The 19,614-nt window shown below is 39.5% G+C and overlaps 1 protein-coding gene across 9 annotated transcripts in view; it reads right to left on the bottom strand.

The window, feature by feature from the left end:
- Positions 1 to 19,614, bottom strand: part of ULK4 (unc-51 like kinase 4) — a 599,599-nt gene that overhangs the window by 360,673 nt on the left and 219,312 nt on the right. For all 9 annotated transcript variants that reach the window (XM_064589489.1, XM_064589509.1, XM_064589506.1 and 6 more), the window contains 2 exons: positions 15,249 to 15,300; positions 15,003 to 15,147 (listed from right to left, as the gene is read on the bottom strand). In XM_064589489.1, the coding sequence (XP_064445559.1) occupies positions 15,003 to 15,147; positions 15,249 to 15,300 (197 nt within the window). The remainder of the gene's footprint in view (positions 1 to 15,002; positions 15,148 to 15,248; positions 15,301 to 19,614) is intronic.

Below are 19,614 nucleotides of genomic sequence, written 5' to 3'. Positions count from 1 at the left end.
AAACCCTGCTGTCTGCACAATAGGCCAGGCAGCCCGAACTACACCCAGCAGTTAAATAGTGACTGGAAACACTATGAGCACCAATTTCTAAGACGCCAGCCTGCCAAGGGCCAGCCTATCACCCCGCAAGCCGGCCTTTCTAAGGGGAACAGTCGCAGACCTGCTATGTTAACTCTTTTCTGCACAGTATTCTTCTTACGAAAACTTTAAAATCTGAAATGAAAATTACTACCAGAGAGAATAACACTAAAAAATAAAAGAATAAAAGTTCTTTTTTTTTAAAAGATTTTATTTATTTATTTGACAGAGAGAGACACAGTGAGAGAGGGAACACAAGCAGGGGGGGTGGGAGAGGGCAGGAGCCCAATGCGGGGCCATGACCCGAGCCGAAGGCAGATGCCCAACGACCGAGCCACCCAGGTGCCCCAATGAGTAAAAGTTCTTTATTAACTGAAAATTTCCACAGCACAGTTCAGACTGCGCCCCCATGTTATTTGTGAGGCAGACGCTGGTTTGCAGACTGCGTCTTACCTACTCAAGTTCAGCTATCTGGTCTACAGCACCGTGGAGGAGTTCAAGAAATAAGTGTCAGGTGAAGGGATGGACAGACAGTTGGAGAAATGGATGGACATATGAACAGTTGAACAAACAAACCAATTAACTTTATGACTCTACTCTCTGGAACAACCAACAATTAAAAAGGGAGTAAACTATCTCCCCAAACCCAAAATGTATATTTAAAAATCCATGACATGAAGCGGATGTTTTTCATCTGGAGAATAGGGCCCCAGGCTCTTACTCAGAGTCTATTTACTCTCATTTTGGAAATCATTATATAACAAGCTTAATTATGCAGCCTCTAATCCCACAGCCATTAAAAAGGAGCCAAGTAAAGGTAAGAGAGGGACTATTACAGAAAGAAGTGGGACTTGAAGGCATAGGAAAAAAAAAAAAAAAAAGCAAACTCAAGAACTCCAGAGAGAAGTCTGGGGAGTATTTAATGTAGAAGCAGCAGCTGCTCATACCTCAATGGGACCAGAGGGCCCATTACACATCATATTGCTCAAAATGGGGGTAGTGAGTAAAGAAAATGTTAAATTGGGTAGAGTGCTCTGTTCAAGGAGGCAGGAAGTACCATATTTTAGAAAGATTTCTTATAAAATATTTTTAAATTATAGCAATTAAAAGTTTTGCCCAGGTATGACAAAGATGAAAGTCAAAATGCCAATCATTCATAATAAAATCATAAATGTTAATAAATCAAAGAGAACGGTATGTTAAAAAAAAATACAGCACAACCTAAGCATCAGTAATTTCAGGAATGAAAAAAAATCAAATTTAGAAAAACAATACGTTTTATCATCTGAATAAAACAAAATTGAAGGAAATACCTTTAGAGGTGATAAAAGTGTATTCATAAAATTTAACATCCAGTTTGAACTCTTTTTTTAAATTTTATTTTATTATGTTATGTTAATCCCCATACGTTACATCATTAGTTTTAGATGTAGTGTTCCATGATTCATTGTTTGCGTATAACACCCAGTGCTCCATGCAATACGTGTCCTCCTCAACACCTATCACCGGGCTAACCCATCCCTCTATCTCCCTCCCCTCCAGAACCCTCAGTTTGTTTCTCAGAGTCCATAGTCTCTTATGGTTCGTCTCCCCCTCTGCTTTCTCCCCCTTCATTTTTCCCTTCCTACTATCATCTTTTTTTTTTTTTTAACATATAATGAACTCTTTTTAAAAAAGGAACTCAGCATATTAGAGAGAAATCATTATTCCTTTCTCGAGGAGTCTTGTACAATCAAAAGCTCTTACATCCTAAGTTGGGGGCACCCAAGACGACCTTCAGGTTTAATGGTTTGCTAGAAAGACTCACAGAAAAGGTGTTACGCTAACAATTATGGTGTGTTACAGTGAAAACCAGCGTAGATGAAAGGCGCTTAGGGCAGAGTCCAGGCAGGACCAGGAGCAAGAAGCCAGTTGTCCTTGCCCAATGGAGGTGGGTGGACAGAGCTCAGCCTCCAAGCAACACTGCAGACAGCACACAGGATGTGCTGCCAGCCAGGGAAGCTCCCTGGAGCACTGGTGTCAAGAGTGGCATTAGGGATCAGTCACATGGGCATGGCCATGTGTCTGTGAGCTAACCTTAGTTGCTCAGTCTCCAGCCCCTCCAGAGGTCAAGCCAATAAGCTATAGTCCAAGGCCCCCACCAAAATTCACATTGTTAGCATAAAGTATCTGGCACGGCTCAAGGCCCCCTGTATACAGACTCTCTTATCAGAAAGGATAGTATAGAGGCTCAGAAATTATCTCCCAGAAGAAGGTCAAGGGCCAGTCTCTTTGTAGCATGTAGGGCTTGAACACCCCACACTTGCTAAGTTAGCTCTTCAGGGCACACATCCTGAAAAGCGAAACTGAGGCACTGAGTTGAAAGTGAGGCATTAAGTCAGATAAGAGAAGGATGTACCCTGCAGCTGCCTACCAGTATGTGGAAATTATCATCCAGAGAATTTCAACTGAAGTGGGGATGGGAGGCTTCGGATGAGTCACACAAACACACTGGACGACGGGCCCCCCTTGTCCCCATTCCCAGACTTAGCTGAATCACTGAGGAAAGGACCACAAGCCTATGAATTTAAAAAAGCTTCCCATGTAATCTTCTGTAGTTTTCTTGTGGAAAGTACAAGAGAAAATATGGGCAACTGGTTAGAAATGTAATAAACAATCCCAAGAAGACTGAGAAAACACAAACTATTTTAAAATAGAGTTAATAGGAATATGTAGAATCTACATTTAAAAAGAACATGGATGAAGCTTGACTGACTGAAATTCAAATGTCTTAGGTTGTTTGAGGTTATCTAACCTTGAAATGGGAGGGAAAGATGAAGACTGTACCAGCCTAATGCATGAGAATTTTCCTAAAGAATATTGTTATGTTTTTCTCCCCTTGGAAAAAGAAGGATAGGATTCATAATAGATATGTTTAGAATACAAATACTGAATATATTGAATATACTTTCATTTCATCAAAGATAGGCTTGTAATAGTCAGCAAGAACTAGCCAGAAGAATGCTGCGATTTATTAAGCTTGTCTTCTGAACAAAGATAAAGCAGCTGAGCTAATGGTAATTGGATCTCGCACTCCTCTGAATGTGACTTGGTGGGAAACAAACAGTGATGAGTCCAGACTACTGAAAAGGCTTGGAAGGACAGTGACCCAGGGAAGAGCTGGCCCATTCTGATGGACAGGGGCTGGAGAGGAGCACTCCAAGTGCCCTGAGCCTAGATACAGACTAAGATCGCTAACAACATATGCCCCCACTCTTCTTTGTCTAGAATCCTCCCAAATAAGGGGTCTTTTCCAGGTCCCAAACAGCTGAACCCAGGCAGGAAAAGCCATTCGTATTAAATCCATATCTATCCCAAAGGAGAGAACACTTCTAAAAATCACATATTCAGGGATCCAAGGGATGGTCTCTTCCCTATCTTGCTAAGTGAAACTGGTGAAACTGGTGCCCAATTAGGTAAGCTGGCAGGAAGCGGAAACAGGCTATCAAAATAACTCTGCATTATTGGAAGAAGCTACTCTGGGGAAGTGAGCAAAGATTTGGCCAAGTGGAAAGAAGTATCTATTCTGCTGGGGGAAAAGGGGAGGCCGATATCTTGAAGAGGTCCAGTCTGCTTGGAGTAAGCCACAAATTCACATTTCTACATCTCAATGGAGTGGGCTCTGAGAATTTTAGGGGAAAGAAGGATTCCAGAATATCCAAGGAACTTTAGAGGGAAGTACAATGAGGAAGATCCTGCTAAATGAAAAAATGAATTACTTTACAAAATCATAATAATTATTAAGTGTTGTAGGATCAAGAACATACATATAAATTAAGGAAAGAAAGGTGACATACATTGGACAAGAAAGAGTGATCTTAGAAAGGGGGTTAGAATGGTTAGGACATATCTTATGAAAATATATCACCAATAAATTAAGAATTTAAGTAAAAAATTTTAACTTCCATTAAAATCCTAAAATGAGTAAATATTCACATAATCTTGAGTGAAGCACTCTGTAGCATGACAATCAGAAAGGAATCAAAAAACATTTACAGCTTTAGGGGCTCCTGGGTGGCTCAGTCATTAAGCGTCTACCTTCGGCTCAGGTCATGGTCCCAGGGTGCTGGGATTGAGCCCCACATCGGGCTCCCTGCTCAGTGGGGGACCTGCTTCTCCCTCCCCCACTCCCCCTGCTTGTGTTCCCTCTCTATGTCTCTCTCTGTCAAATAAATAAATAAAATCTTTAAAAAAAAAAAAATTTATAGCTTTAAAGTTTTTAAGTAGTATTTCTCAATGGCAAAACCTCCATAAATAAATCAAATGAGGGAAAAATTTGCAGAATGTTGGTAGAACAGAGTGGATATTCTTAATATATAAAAAGCTATTGCCAACCAATAAACAACCAAAAAAAAAAAAAGTGGACAAAATCCATCTAAGAAGAATATAAATGGCCAAGAAGCATGGAGGGAAATGGCCAACTTCACTAATATCTAAAGAAATTCAAGAGATAACAAGGGTACAGCAAAATAGGTTCATAAAGGGAAGCTGGTAATATAAACTCTTCATCATCTCTGAAAAAAATTGCCAAAACCTATCAAATGCCGTTAAAAAGGTACATAATTTTATTATAGTGATTCCAACCCTAGAGATTCAACAAAAAGAAATAGTATGTACCCAAAGATGTAGCTCAAAAAGTGGCTGTTTGCAGCAGTATATATAATTATGAAATACTGGGAAAATCCTAGATATTCAGTAACTGGAAATTATTTAAATCATTTTTAGTACATTTATAAATGTAGATAAGTAGATTACAAGACAGTAATCTACTTATATTAGGATAGACAGAGATATTCACAGTATGGTATCTGGGAATTGGCAGGAAAGATAGGTTCTCAGGAGGAAATTTCAGAAAAGACTAAGTAAATCTCACCACAAATGGAGAAACCATATTGGAGAGCAGGCAGATATTAACATAAAACGGTAGGCAAGAGGCAAAATGTGGAGAGCCTTGAATGGCTGGATAAGTACTGTGAATGTTACTTTCTACAATGCAAAGGTTTTTGAGCAAGGGAAAAATGTGAAGAAGGCAGTGTGTTTAAAGGCGTATCTAACAGAATGCAAGATGGATTCAAAGCTCAGAGCTTAGAGGAAAGAGATGTGTGGGGGTTAGCTCAAGAGAAGGCTGCCAAACAGCAAAGGCGTGAAGGTGAAACCCGCCTTTGGAGAACGCTGAGGACCTCCCCACCAGATGGCTGTGAGAAAGGAGTAGATAACCTACTCTTAGGCATTTTCTGTACAGTTTTGTCCAAAATGTGAACTAGGTGATATCTTGAGTCAACTCCAAAATTTTATGAACTGAGAAAGGTATGAACCAAATAAAGAGTTGGTATCTTGAGAGTTTTTCAGTCTGGTGATTTTTATGTGACCTGAGTTCTACATGATATTCCATTGTCTTGCATGGATGCATAGATATTTAAGTACATCAGAAGTTAAATGGATACATAAGTGGATGGGAAAATAGACAAATGGCATATATAAACATATATATTTATATATATTTTAATATTTTTAAGTGAAAGAAAGGTAGGTGTGACTTCAAAATAAGTGTTAAATACAATTTCAGATAGTAAACCCTCATCTCTTCTGGATTTCTTCAACAAAACCAACAGCAAATTTTTATTACAAAGGCCTGAAAGGCTCAAAAAAAAAAAAAAAAAAAGGCTTCAATAAAGCAACACGCAAGGTTAACCAAATATTACCCAAAGAACTGGAGCAATATCACTATCCTGGATTCAGAAGGATACAAGAATATTTACCCCTACTTTAACTCTGAGATTACCCTACTTTAGATTCCTATAGGTTGTATCCCAGGAGGGATCACTGTACCTAAATGCACTGATTTAGGTAGACAGTCAAAACATAGAAGGATTAAGTAAAAGGAACAAAGTAGAACAATATGATGCTTCTTTCTGCTACAAAAATAGTTGTGATTTAAATTTTATCTGCAAAATAAAATTATCTAACAAAAAGCTAAAATTGAAATACTCTGTCTATTCTGATTTCCATCAGAGATGGTCAAGTTCACATCTGTTTTAACATAGGATATTTGTGGTTAAGGGAGACAAAGACACAATAAAAACCATCTGGATGCCCGTTAAGCCACCAACATATAAGCCAGGTAGTCAAACTCAGGACTTTTAACTGGATATTATTTCAAAACCAGATAAAGAGCTCTACGGTATATTGCCACTAATGGAATCCACTTACAAATTCCAATTTCTAAGAGGAAATACAATTCTAATTTGTAAAAAATATAGCCCTGAGATTCTAAAAAACAAAGGCTTAATAATTTATGAAGTCATTATGGCCCTGATGATGGCACAGGTCACAAGAGAATTATAAAGAAGAAAGGCAATACTCATTTTCCCCAGGAGAGAAATGCTGAATGCCATATTGTCATAAAAACACTGTAAGCACATTTATATCAGCATGATCTCTTTTCAAAACACACAAAGCTAAAAGAAAATATGAAAACTAAAATCCATGTTGGCAAAGTACTTCCAGCCTAGCAAAGGCAAATTCCACAGAGATTTTCCCCAGGGCTTGCTACCTCGCATGAAGCCTTTCCTGACTATCCTACCTAAAACAACCCCTTCCTCATTCCCCTTACGATCATTCTCTATCCCGACACTGTTTTATGTTTTGTTTTTCTTTATAGTGCTCACAATTAACTGCAATCATCTTATTTATTTGGTTACTGCTTTATCTTACCCACCAGAATGTAATTGCACTGAGGGGCAGGGATCCAATCTTACCCACCATAGCATCCCCAGTGCCTGGCACGTGGAAGTCACTCAATATATATTTATGGAAGGAAGGAAGGAAGGGAGGGAGGGAGGGAGGGAGGGAGGGAGGGAGGGAGGAAGGAAGGAAGGAAGGAAGGAAGGAAGGAAGGAAGGAAGGAAGGAAGGAAGGGCTGGCTTTAAACTTCGTATGCACAATCACACAATGTAGTACAAATGACATGATCTACCTTTGTATGAATATTAAAATTTCCTCTTCCCCAAGAAGAGCAATGGTGTCTTTCCTGAGTGAAGGATTTAGTTCCATTTACGGCTAAATACTGAAAGAGAAATGCCCTCACCTTGTGGAACAAGTCTCAGAAAAAAACATTCAGTCAGGAGATACTGACTTTTGATACTAAAAGTTCATTGATAATGACTTTGATATTCAACTTCTGAGAGGTGCCAATTTTAACTGATAAAGTCACTCTGGACTTAAGTTTCATTAGATATTGCCTCTTCTGCATGAACCTTTCGAATCAAATCTTGTCTCTCTGCTGAAGGAAATCATAGCAATTTCCTGAGTATATATGGTTATCTTTCTTTCCAGAAAAAAACTTTTTCTAATGAATCAGTTATGGTAGTGGCATTCCAACCATCTTGGAGGAGGCGAAACTGAAGGAGGGAAGGAGAGGAGCAGGAAGTGAGGGCACACGCACCAAGTGTGGCAGAGCCAAGATTTCATCACAAGTATATTCTAATCACAAGACCCAGACTACCAAGGGCCAACATCACCAACTTGAACATGCAGAGTCTTCTCAAGCTGGTGGCAGACGAGGAACTCAGAAAGGTTGCCAGCACGAGGGAGGTTTGACAACTGTTGCTGACATGAAGATGGAGGGGCCCATGAGAAGAAATGTGGGTGCCTAACGGTATGCAAGGCAGCACAGAAACAGGGACTTTGGTCCTACAACAGTGCACTGGAGTGAATAATGGCCCCATAGGATATGTCCAAGTCCTAACCCCCAGGACCTGAATGTGATGTTATTTGGAAGAGGCTTTGCAGATTTGGTTAAGGATCTCAAGATAATTCAGGGTAGGCCTTAAACATAATGACAGATGTCCTTATACCAGAAAAGCAGAGGCAAACTCGAGGCAGACACAGGGAAGAAAGCCATATGAAGACAGAGGCAGAGACTGGAGTGGATGCTGCTATAAACCCAAGATTGCTGGCAGCCCTCAGAAGCCAGGAGAGAGGCACAGTTTCTCCCTCGGAGCCTCCAAAAGGAACCAACGCTGCCAAGACTTTGACTTTGAACTTCTGACCTCCTCAATTGCCAAAGAATAAATCTCTGTTGTTTTAAGCCGGTCAGTGTGTGGCAATTCAGCCTTAAGAAACTAATGCAAACTACAAGAAAAAGAATTCTGTCAACAACCCGACCGAGCCCAGAAGCAGGTTTCTCCCATAGTCTCCAGGCAATGACTCAGCGCAGCAGACACCTGACTTCAGCAGCATAAGATCCTGAAAAGAGAACCCGGTCACACTGTGTCAGACTTCCCACCTACAGAGCTAAGTAGATGTTGATTTAAGCCACTAAGTATGTGATAATTTGTTATGCATCAATGTGCATCTAATGGAATATTTAGAGTTTAATATTCCTGTATTATTACATTAGTTATAATACTCATGATGCAATGTTACAAAGAAGTTTTGGTGGTGAGCATCTTTTTCTTGTTCCTGATCTTAATGGAAAAAACCTTGAGTTGTATTTCAAAACTGTGATCAAAAGAGTTCTGGGAGATGGTAATAGATAAGCCATAGGAAATAGTGTCTTAAGGTCATAAAATGTTGAGAAACACTGAGCTTCAGAAAGTTAAATGGGTGAATTGTGAAATTCAAAAGCCAAGGGACAGTAAACACACAGAACAGTTCAGAAAGAACATGTGTTCTGTGGCACGTTTATGAACATTACGTAGGCACACTGTTGAAGGAAGTTGGCTTCAATATTTAATTTATACTTAGCTAAACATTTCTACTTGTAGGACTTACAGACTTCTTCTGTTAAAAAATATTAATGTCTGAAATATTTGGCTCTACCAGACAGTACGTGTTCCATAAAGGCTGTACCTATCTTGGTCATTATGATGTTCCCAGAAACTAGAAATATGCCTCTACAGCAAGAGGTACTCAATTAGTACCAGTGAATAAATAAGCTGATTAGGAGAAAAAGCATTTCCTCCCCAGCTCACTTCATATAACTATCCCATGCAGACGTCCACTGGAAATAAGCTGGCCTGTTTACTGCTCACCTCTCTGCACTTCCACACCTTTGCTTACCCCAGTCTTGCCTAGAAGACCCACTGCTTTTCTATGCAACCCTACCTAGATTTCAAAATCTAACTGAAATACCACCTCTCTACCCATGGTATTATAATTCCCCACATAGAAAAGGCACTGAACAAATACTTACAACTAAAGTTCATCTCTTCAGAAAGCAAAGCAGGTACACTGTGAAGAGATAACACTTCTTTTATATTAATTCATTAATTTATATAGAAAGCAATCCAGCCAGGATATTTATGATAGATGAGGTGATGGTTAATTTTATGTGTTAAACTGACTGGGCCACACAAGCACAGTTATTTGGTCAAACATGATTCTGGGTCTGTCTGGATGTGATTAACATTTGAGTCAGGAAACGACGTAAAGCAGATTGCCCTCCCTAGTGTGGGTGGGCCTCATCCAATCAGGTCAAGACCTGAGTAAAACAAAAAGGCTGAGTGAAAGGGAACGCCTCTGTTCTACTGCCTTGAGCTGGGACATTGTTCTTCGGCTGCCTTTGGACTGGGAACATCGGCTCTTCTTGAGTTTCCGGCCTGTCCGCTTTCAGACTAGTGTGTACCCTACCAGCTGTCCTGGTTCTCAGGCCTTTGGACTCAAGCCAGAACTACACCATGGGCTCTCTGGGTCTCCAGCTTGCTGACTGCCGTTCTTGGGACTTCTCAGCCTCTACAGTCATGTGAGCAAATTTCCTTATTGTAAATCTTTTTCTCTACATGCTTACATCCTATCGGTTCTATTTTTCTGAGAACCATAACTAATATTTAATAAGATATTTATTCTTACAACTGAGTTTTCATTCATATCACTAGCAGTTCTGATAAGCACCTAGAACACAGGTATTACATGGTATTTAACAAGATTAAATTACTGTCCTCCCTGAAATTTTGTTAAAGCTTTTGGAAAAGACATTTATTCTTTCCCGAGGATCAACACCCAGGAGCCATTTAACCACCAAGTAGAAAGAGCCTCTCTGAGAACAAAGCCACATAGCTACAGGCAGAGCAGAGAGAAGGTGAGAAAGACACAAACACACAGGACTGTTGACTTCACTCACACCCCTGAATCTAGCTCTATCTGATGCTAGCACAAGCTCATAATGTGAGCACATGAGTATCTTCCAAATTAGTTTGAGTGTTACCGCTTGCAAATAAAATAGTCTTAACTAATGCAACACATCTGTGTAAAAACTGGGAAGCCTACTGTATATGTGCATGAAGAGTCTATCCCCTTGGCTTTAGCCAAAGTATTAAGGTCAAAGAAAGATTAGAACTTTAACAAAATTATGGGGCGCCTGGGTGGCTCAGTGTTAAGCTTCTGCCTTCAGCTCAGGTCATGATCCCAGGGTCCTGGGATTGAACCCCCACATTGGGCTCCCTGCTCAGCAGAGAGCCTGCTTCTCTCTCTCCCTCTGCTGCTCCCCCTGCTTGTGCTCTGTCAAATAAATACATAAAATCTTTAAAAAAAAAAAAAAAACTTTAACAAAATTAAAAATGTGGATATTAATATGTAGATTTGACAAGCCAAAGCCCGATGCCATGTTACTCTTATAAACTGTAGAAACTTCACAATTCTTTTATTAAAGTACAACTGACATACAAGGTTTTATTAGTTTCAGGTGTACATCATGGGATTTGATATTTTTATACATTATAAAATGATCCCTGTGATAAGTCTAGTTACCTTTATCTGTCACTATACAGTTACTACAATATTATTGCTGATGTTCTGTAAGGTGTACACGACATCCTATAACTTATTTATCTTATAACTGCAAGTTTATACCTCTTAACCCCCTTCACCTATTTCGCCAACCCCACCCCCCTTCCCCATCCACTTCGGGTAACCAACAGTTATTTCCCGTATCTACGAAGCTGTTTTTGTTTTGTTTAATTGTTTTGTTTTTTTAGATTTCACATATAAGTGAAACCATATGGTATTTGTCTTTCTCTGTCTGCCTTATTTCACTTAGCATAATATCCTCTAGGTCCATTCATGTTGTCACAAATGGCAAGATCTCTCATAATTCTTAAGCCATATACTTACCTACTCAATGAAGAACATGAATTTTCTATGATTAGCATTTCTTTTTTCTTTTTTTAAGATTTTATTTATTTATTTAACAGAGAGAGACGCAGCAAGAAAGGGAACACAAGCAGGGGGCGTGGGAGAGGGAGAAGCAGGCTTCCCGCTGAGCAGGGAGCCAGATGGGATCATGACCTGAGCCGAAGGCAGATGCTTAACACTGAGCCACCCAGGCGCCCCTGATTAGCATTTCTAAACTTACAGTCATCAACAGTTATCATCAAAGACCAAACTCTTTGTCAAGATTTCTAGTTTTCCAGAGTCAAGGTTAAATGAATGCATTAGATTTCATTTTTAAGTTTTTATTTAACATTTACTGAGCCCTTACTATATATGCCAGGCACAATCAGCAACACCTATTTTAATGGCCACTTCACATCTTTGAAGTATGTACGATTACTACTATTACTGTCCTATTATAATCTTCCTTTTAAAGGTTAATAGGAGAGATTATAATAATTTACCAGTGCTACTACTGTCAAGAGTGTACCGTGGCCCACACACTGTACTAAGTATTTTACAAGAGGTATCCCATTTAACCCCCACAACTATCTTCTGACTTAGATACTACTGTCCCCATTCTGCAGATTAGAAAACTGAGGCCAAGAGAACGAAATGTAGAGCCAAGATCTACGCATCACATCAGAGTCAGTCCACAAGCTTTGAAAACATCCCTCACCCTATCCCAACCAATTTCGTGATATTTTCCAAAGTGGATTTCAAATTGCTTAATGAAAACCTGAACTCATCTACATTACTTCTCTTCTTGAATTGCCATGTGGTTTCACTCATATTTTCCTCTGTAATTCCTCATCTCTGGAAAAAGTAAAGATACCTTTTTCCTATTCTTAAAGATACACATTAAAGGAAGTGCATACTATTTATTCCAGCTCAGATGAATAAAACAAAAGCACGGATTTATAGATTTAACACTTTTTATTTTACAAGCTCTTCCAAAAGTGGGCAAACTTCAGATAGGAAGAAATTTTATTTCAAATTTCCATGGGTGTTAACCAGCTATAAGTAACCTGTGAAGTCCTCACCAGTCAGAATGGCTAAAATCAACAAGTCAGGAAACGACAGATGTTGGTGAGGATGCAGAGAAAGGGGAACCCTCCTACACTGTTGGTAGGAATGCAAGCTGGTGCAGCCACTCTGGAAAACAGTATGGAGATTCCTCAAACAGTTGAAAATAGAGCTCCCTACGTCCCAGCAATTGCACTACTGGGTATTTACCCCAAAGATACCAATGTGATCCGAAGGGGCACCTGCACCCCAATGTTTATAGCAGCAATGTCCACAATAGCCAAATTATGAAAAGAGCCCAGATGTCCACTGACAGATGAACAGATAAAGAAGATATGGTACATTTATACAATGGAATATTACTCAGCCATAAAAAAAAAGAAAAGAAATCTTGCCATTTGCAATGATGTGGATGGATCTAGAGGGTATTATGCTAAGCGAAGTAAGTCAATCAGAAAAAGACAATTATCATATGATCTCGCTGATATGTGGAATTTAAGAAACAAAACTGAGGATCATAGGGGAAGAGAGGAAAAAATAAAACAAGAAATCAGAGAGGGAGACAAACCATGAGAGACTCTTAAGCACAGGAAACAAACAGAGGGTTGCTGGAGGGGTGGAGGGTGGCAGCGGGGGAGAGGCATTAGGAGGGCAGAGGATGTAATGAGCACTGGGTATTATATAAGACTGATGAATCACTGACCTCTACCTCTGAAACCAATAATACATTATATGTTAATTGAACTTAAATAAAAATAAGTAAATTTTTTTTTAAAAAGTAACCTGTGAAGTCCTGTTAAAGGAAATCCTGTCCCTACTGTGGGGGCACATCTCAGGTCCTGAGAAATGCTTCTTTACAAGCTGTTAGCAGATATCCATAGTACATCTTTCAAAATTACATTTCTCACAAAAAAAAAATCTTTTTAGACATTTTCTTATCAGAAAGATGTATATAATTACATATGGTTTAGAAGTGTAAGATGGCACTGAAAGCATGAATTAATCCTGTGAAAGAAGGTTCTAATCTTATATTTACCCACATGAGTACAAACATACACACTCAGAGATGACAAATGGAACCAAAAGTACATTTACTGATAGTTTCTCACATGAGAAAGTTCGAAATTTTTTCTTCCTATAGATAACCACTTTCTTACTTTGGGTATCAAAAGTATTCTTAGAGTATATATTCATTAGCAGGAGTCTCCCTGAAACCAACTGCAGCAGTGCAGGAATAAAAGAAACGAGAGTCTGACTCTATAAACCAAGCCCTTACAGATCAAGCTCCAAGCAGTCAAGACAGGCCCCCTTCACCAGGAAGAGGGCTCATACACACTGGCCACGCACTTCATAAAACGAACCTTCCGAAACCGATGACGAGGGGTTGACTACTTCAGAATATGATCAGATCTGGCAGCTATACAGTGTGGAAATGAATTTTTTCTTACACGAGAACCGGTGATCAGGAAAAGTAGAACAAACTGAGGGGAGCATTGGGTGAAACCGCCGCTCCTAAAAACCTGTTGAGCTCAGACAGCCCGGACCCTGAAGGCAGCCGGGAGCAGGCAGGCACACCAATGCAGGACATGCAATCCAGCATCTGCTGAATTCTGTCATCTTTTCTTTAATAGTGATATCTGGCATACGTTTTTCAACTTTAGTTCCAAGCATACTTTGGAGATATTGTGGGTTCTGTTCCAGATCACCACAGTAAAGCAAATGCAGCAAGAAAACAGGTCAAATGAACTTTTTGGTTTTCCAGCTCATATAAAAGTTAATTTACACTATACTAAAGTGTGCAACAGCATTATGTCTAAAAAAAAAAAAAAATGCACGTATCTTGATTTAAAAAAACTTTATTACTAAAAAAGGCTAACATCACCTGAGCTTTCAGCAAGTCATATCACTGATCACAGACCAACATAACAAATATAATAATAATAAAGTTTGAAACATTGTGAAGATTACCAAAATGTAACCCAGAGACACAAAGTGAGCAAATACTATTGGAAAAAATGGTGCCGAAAGACTTGCTCGACAGAGGGTTGACCTTCAATTGTGAAAGATGCAACATCTCTAAAGCACAATAAAGCAAAGCATAATAAAACAAGGTAGCCCTGTACTTTTGTTTTTATAAGACTCACAGTGGGGGAGAAAACACTTCAGTGTCCCTCAGTTATAAGAATGTCATTTGAGAGTTTCACATGTTTGCATTGGGTCCTCTCAGTCGTCATCCTCCTGTGTGTTTGCTATGTGAACCGCGGAGTCAAAGGAAAAAGATAACCCCATCCTGTTAATTAGTAGTCATTACTTTTTCTAGCACGATCCCCCACCCCTGCCAAAATATCCTATTTGTAAATAAGCTTAATTTCCATTCCAAGAGTTTGGGGTGATGGAAGATTTCTTTCATCTCTATTATTCTGGAGCAGAGCCAGGAAATGTCCCAATTCCATGTTCCAATAAGTCTTGTAATGTTGACCTTGAATAATAAACTTTACCCCTCTGGCCACGAATACCTGTAAATCTGCATAACTTCAGAGTCATGTGCCTTAGGGAAAACAGGGAAGGCTCTAAATGGATTCTCCTGGATTCTCTGCAATGTAGTAGCATAGGACACCAAGACCCCAACCCCATCACTGGACCTAGTTTGACAGAAGCATCCTGGACATCCTACACTTCTCTGCATGAATGCAGCACGTGGGACTTACTGGGGAAGTAAGACGTCTCTAATGAGAGCCAGAAGATTGCTGTCAAAGTCAACATTCGCCTCCTTCTTGCCATCCCCAACCTCCTGGTTCACGAGTAGAGATGTGGTTTCTGAGAGCAACCGCAAGCTAAAGAGTCTCCACTCCACTTGAAAGAAAAAAAAAAATGCCAAGAATGTGAGTACATGGAGAGAGAATGAAAACTGAATGTGTACCTAATGGCATTCTCCTTGATGTGGTCACACTTACCATTTTGGCTCTGAACCAAGGAGACCAAGGGTGGCAGGATATAATCAACAACCTTAAAGAAAAGACATAAAAGACTTGATTCCAATCTTTTTAATCACAAAACTGGTATTAACTACTATCTGTGCTTTTTGCACGGACAGAATCACTAATCAAAAGAGGGGGAAAATCAACAGCTAAATTTATCCTGGATTTAAACTCTGCATGACATTTAATAAACCACCAAGCTCATTTAACTCTGAAAAAGTCCTCAGGTTAAAATGACATTATGATCACCAAAACAGTAATTTATCAAACCTTCAAGGTTTATAAAAGGAACTTTACTATGTAACACAAAATCTGGTTGGCATGGGTTGACATTAAACCACCAAATTAATATATATAAGCTGGTGATCATTACTCTAGTTTAAACTACACAATCAAAATATTGGGGAAAAAGGAGTCACCCAGTCTTCATGCTTTATTAAATACATCAAAGAGCAGTGACAAGTTAATCTTGGGTGTTTTTAGAAACTGATTCAAAAGATGTAAATCCTACACAAATCACCTCTAGAATTTCCTTGTTATTTCAGACAGAGCACAATCAAATATGGTTTGAAACCTACTCCAAAATAACAAATTTATTCCTCTGGATGAAAACGATCAATGACGAAAGGACAAATTGTTTCCACAATCTAATTTGGAAACCTACTCCCTCATTTGATGAACTATTTTGGTGACAATAAACAAAATTCCTGTTGTTTACAGCTGAATTTATTTCTGACCCTGAAATAGGTATTTGTTCTCTCTACACTGATAAGAGGGCAGGAGACGCTGGTCACAGCCCAACAATACCATCTTGCTGTCCAAACCAATGAAAGGAAGCTCCGCATAGGTAAAGATCTCCACACATGGGTAGTAGCCCATCTATTCTAGCTCCACCTTATGTAATAAGCTGATATATATCTTGATATTTGTTCAAGAACCCTAAGAACCAGAGATGGTTTGTTTATCCTCTTCCATTAAGTGATGTCACATCACTCAAAGCATAGACATCATGCTCCACTAAGGAATCTTCGACAGCTCTAAACTCGCAGTTATGTCAAAAGCAAAAACCATGCAAAGGAAAGAAAAATATCCTACTATTAACACCTATCAACATGATCAACACCTATCTTAAAGGTTTTAGAGAAGGGGGACTGTCATTATTGATCTAAATGTCCAATTCAAGTTTGAAATACAGTTAAGCATGCTCAAAAAGCAAGATCATCAGAAGATGAACAGACAAAAATCAACAGTATTCCTATATGCCTACAATAACCAATTAAATAACATAATTAAGATACAATCTACAACAGCAATTAAATTCTAAGGTGTCCGTGATATTGTGACTTCTACAGAAAAAAAATGTAGAAAATATTTACAGGTATGATTGCCATTGACAGACTTCTGAAAAAAGCTTGGAAGTGTCACAACCATCCTTACAACAAGAAAAATGCTAAACAAACAAAATCAACAACTCTTGTCAGACACATCGGAGAACTGAGGTCACGGAACAAACTGCTGCCCCAAACACTGAAGAGCCAGGCAAATATAGAAAATCACATGAAACTCCACTGAAGCCAGCAACTGGTACAAAAACTGGAAGGGTAACCTAATCATTGGAGCCTGAGCTTGGGGAATAAAAACTCCTAGAGCCCAGCCTTAGTGGAGCCCCCACACACCCAGGAGTTTACTTCCCAGAATCCCCACGAGATTCTCAGGATGAAAATCAGAGAAACCACCCCCCATGCTTCCAGCAGAAGGAGGAAAAAATAACCATTGTGAAACATGCTCAGAGCATTCTTTTCTCCTCAACAAAGGCCTAGACATAGGGGACACTACTTTACCAGAACCTAACTGACCTGGGAAGGACAAACCTAAACCCAGTACCCTCTAAGCCTTCCTGTCTCCCCTGTGGGGGGAAACAACTGGGAAGTACTTGTGAAGGTCACAGACCAAATGTGCAGGCTCACAAAAAGAATCCTAACCATAGGACTGTCGGATGCTTCCCCTCCCACCACAACATCAACAGGGCTCCTGTATAACAACACAGATTACAACTGAGACAGTTGCAAGACACAAGTTTTATGTCAGAAGGAGTTATTAGGGAAACCCAAAACAACAGGAGAGACAAAAACAAGAATGCTGGAGGGAATTTTAGCCTCTGAAACCACAGGTTCAGCAAACAGTGGACACAACCTGGCTTCAAGCCACATACATGTACAATCTCACACTAATGACTCGTTTATCTCAGTTCATTTTACCTGATCAGAGGTCATGTTGGAGTGAAATAGTCAAAGAGTTGAGAGAAAAAAGCCACCGGCTTAGAATTCTGAGTGAAATTATCCCTCAAAAGTAAAAGGAGAAATAAAGATATTCTCACACGCCAATAGACCTGCCTTGCAAGAAATGTTTTAAAAAGTTCTTCAGAGAGCGGGGCACCCAACTGGCTCAGTCAGAGAAGCATGCGACTCTTGATCTTGGGATTGTGAGTTCAAGCCCCACATTGCATGTAGAGATTACTTGAAAATAAAATCTTAAAAAAAAAAAAAAAAAAACTCTTCAGAGAGAAGAAAAATGATACAGGTCAGGAAACTCATATTTCTGTATCTGAGAAGGAATAAATGAAGGTAACACATAGTCATTGATGAGAAGACTCAGAGAGGTCAACTCTCCTCAAATTAACCCAGAGTTCCAATGTATATTCCAAAGAGGTTTTCATGAATTCGTATTGATTCCATACTGTATTTGGAAAGTAGTGGGGCACCTGGGTGGCTCAGTTGTTAAGCGTCTGCCTTCAGCTCAGGTCATGATCCCAGGGTCCTGGGATCGAGTCCCACATCGGGCTCCCTGCTCAGCGGGGGGTCTGCTTCTCCCTCTCCCACTCCCCCTGCTTGTATTCCCTCTCTCGCTATGTGTCTCTCTCTGTCCAATACATAAATAAAATCTTAAAAAAAAAGGTAGTGATACTGCTAAAGAAACAGAAAGATGGATGGCAATTAAGAGGGACACACTAGAACGCTGTGAATTGTGCAAGACTGTTGAATCACAGACCTGTACCTCTCAAACAAATAATGCAATATATGTTAAGAAAAAAAAAAAAAGGAAGAAGATAGTAGGAGGGGAAGAATGAAGGGGGGGAAATCGGAGGGGGAGACGAACCATGAGAGACGATGGACTCCGAGAAACAAACTGAGGGTTCTAGAGGGGAGGGGGATGGGAGGATGGGTTAGCCTGGTGATGGGTATTAAAGAGGGCACATGCTGCATGGAGCACTGGGTGTTATGCACAAACAGTGAATCATGGAACACTACATCAAAAACTAATGATGTAATGTATGGTGATTAACATAACAATAAAAAGGTAAAAAAAAAAGAGGGACACACTAGTGTTTGAGCAAAAAAAAAGGCTTGACTTTGAATAAATTTTCCTCCTCCTCATTCTTGAAGCCTCTCTTCCTTCCCCTCACTTGGTTTTCTGTAGAATCCTTTGTTCCAGGAACTCAGTATTGATACTGACATCTCGCGGACCCCAATGTATACTTAATAATAATGGCCGCACCACTGCTAGTCATGAGACCACCTTGAGGACATGATGAAGATAGCTGGTAGGATGTGTATCAGATTCCTATTGGAACCACCCAGATCCTGTATTTTCCTATAAAACCCCTCAGCCTTTTACCCCGGGAGGACTTGCAGTCTTGGAGGCATTACCCTGCTGCAGACTCCTTCACCTGGCAAAGTAATAAACTGTCTTCCTACTTTATACACCAATTCTGCCTTTGCTCTGGATTTTGGCTCTGGAGCACAGAGGTTGATTTTCATCAACAGGACAGAAACAAGAATAATAGAGAACTTTCAAGATATTGTGGGCAGGGATGATTTACCCTACCAAGTTTCCAGATTTACTGTAATGGAAATAAAGTGGTACAAGCATAGGGCTAGACAAAGAGATTTATGGAATATAATAGACAGCCTAGAAATAGACACATGTGGGAACTCAGCAAGAGGCAGAGAGAGCATTATCAACAGTGCAAAAGCATATAGACTATTCATTTAAGGGTATAGGTATCTATTTGGTAAAAAAAAAAAAAATGCCAAAGAATACTAAAAAAAAAAAAATTATTACAAGAAGATTAAAGATCTAACAGTTAAAAAGAAAGGCTTTTAAAGGAAAATATGCGAGAACAGTTTTGTGATATTAGAGTAGGAGAGGACTTCTTAAATAACATCTAAAAAGTACAAACTGAAATTTAAAAAAAAAACAAAAACCATTTGTATCAGATGAGTCCCCAATGAACAAAATGAGAAGAAAAGCCACTGGCTAGGAGAAAGTTCTACAATCTCCA

The sequence above is a fragment of the Mirounga angustirostris genome, unplaced genomic scaffold (assembly GCF_029215605.1).
Source record: "Mirounga angustirostris isolate CCGP_5_RB_7025 unplaced genomic scaffold, mMirAng1.0.hap1 SCAF_1, whole genome shotgun sequence".
Taxonomy (NCBI): Eukaryota; Metazoa; Chordata; class Mammalia; order Carnivora; family Phocidae; genus Mirounga; species Mirounga angustirostris.
This window is presented reverse-complemented; position numbering and strand designations above follow the sequence as displayed.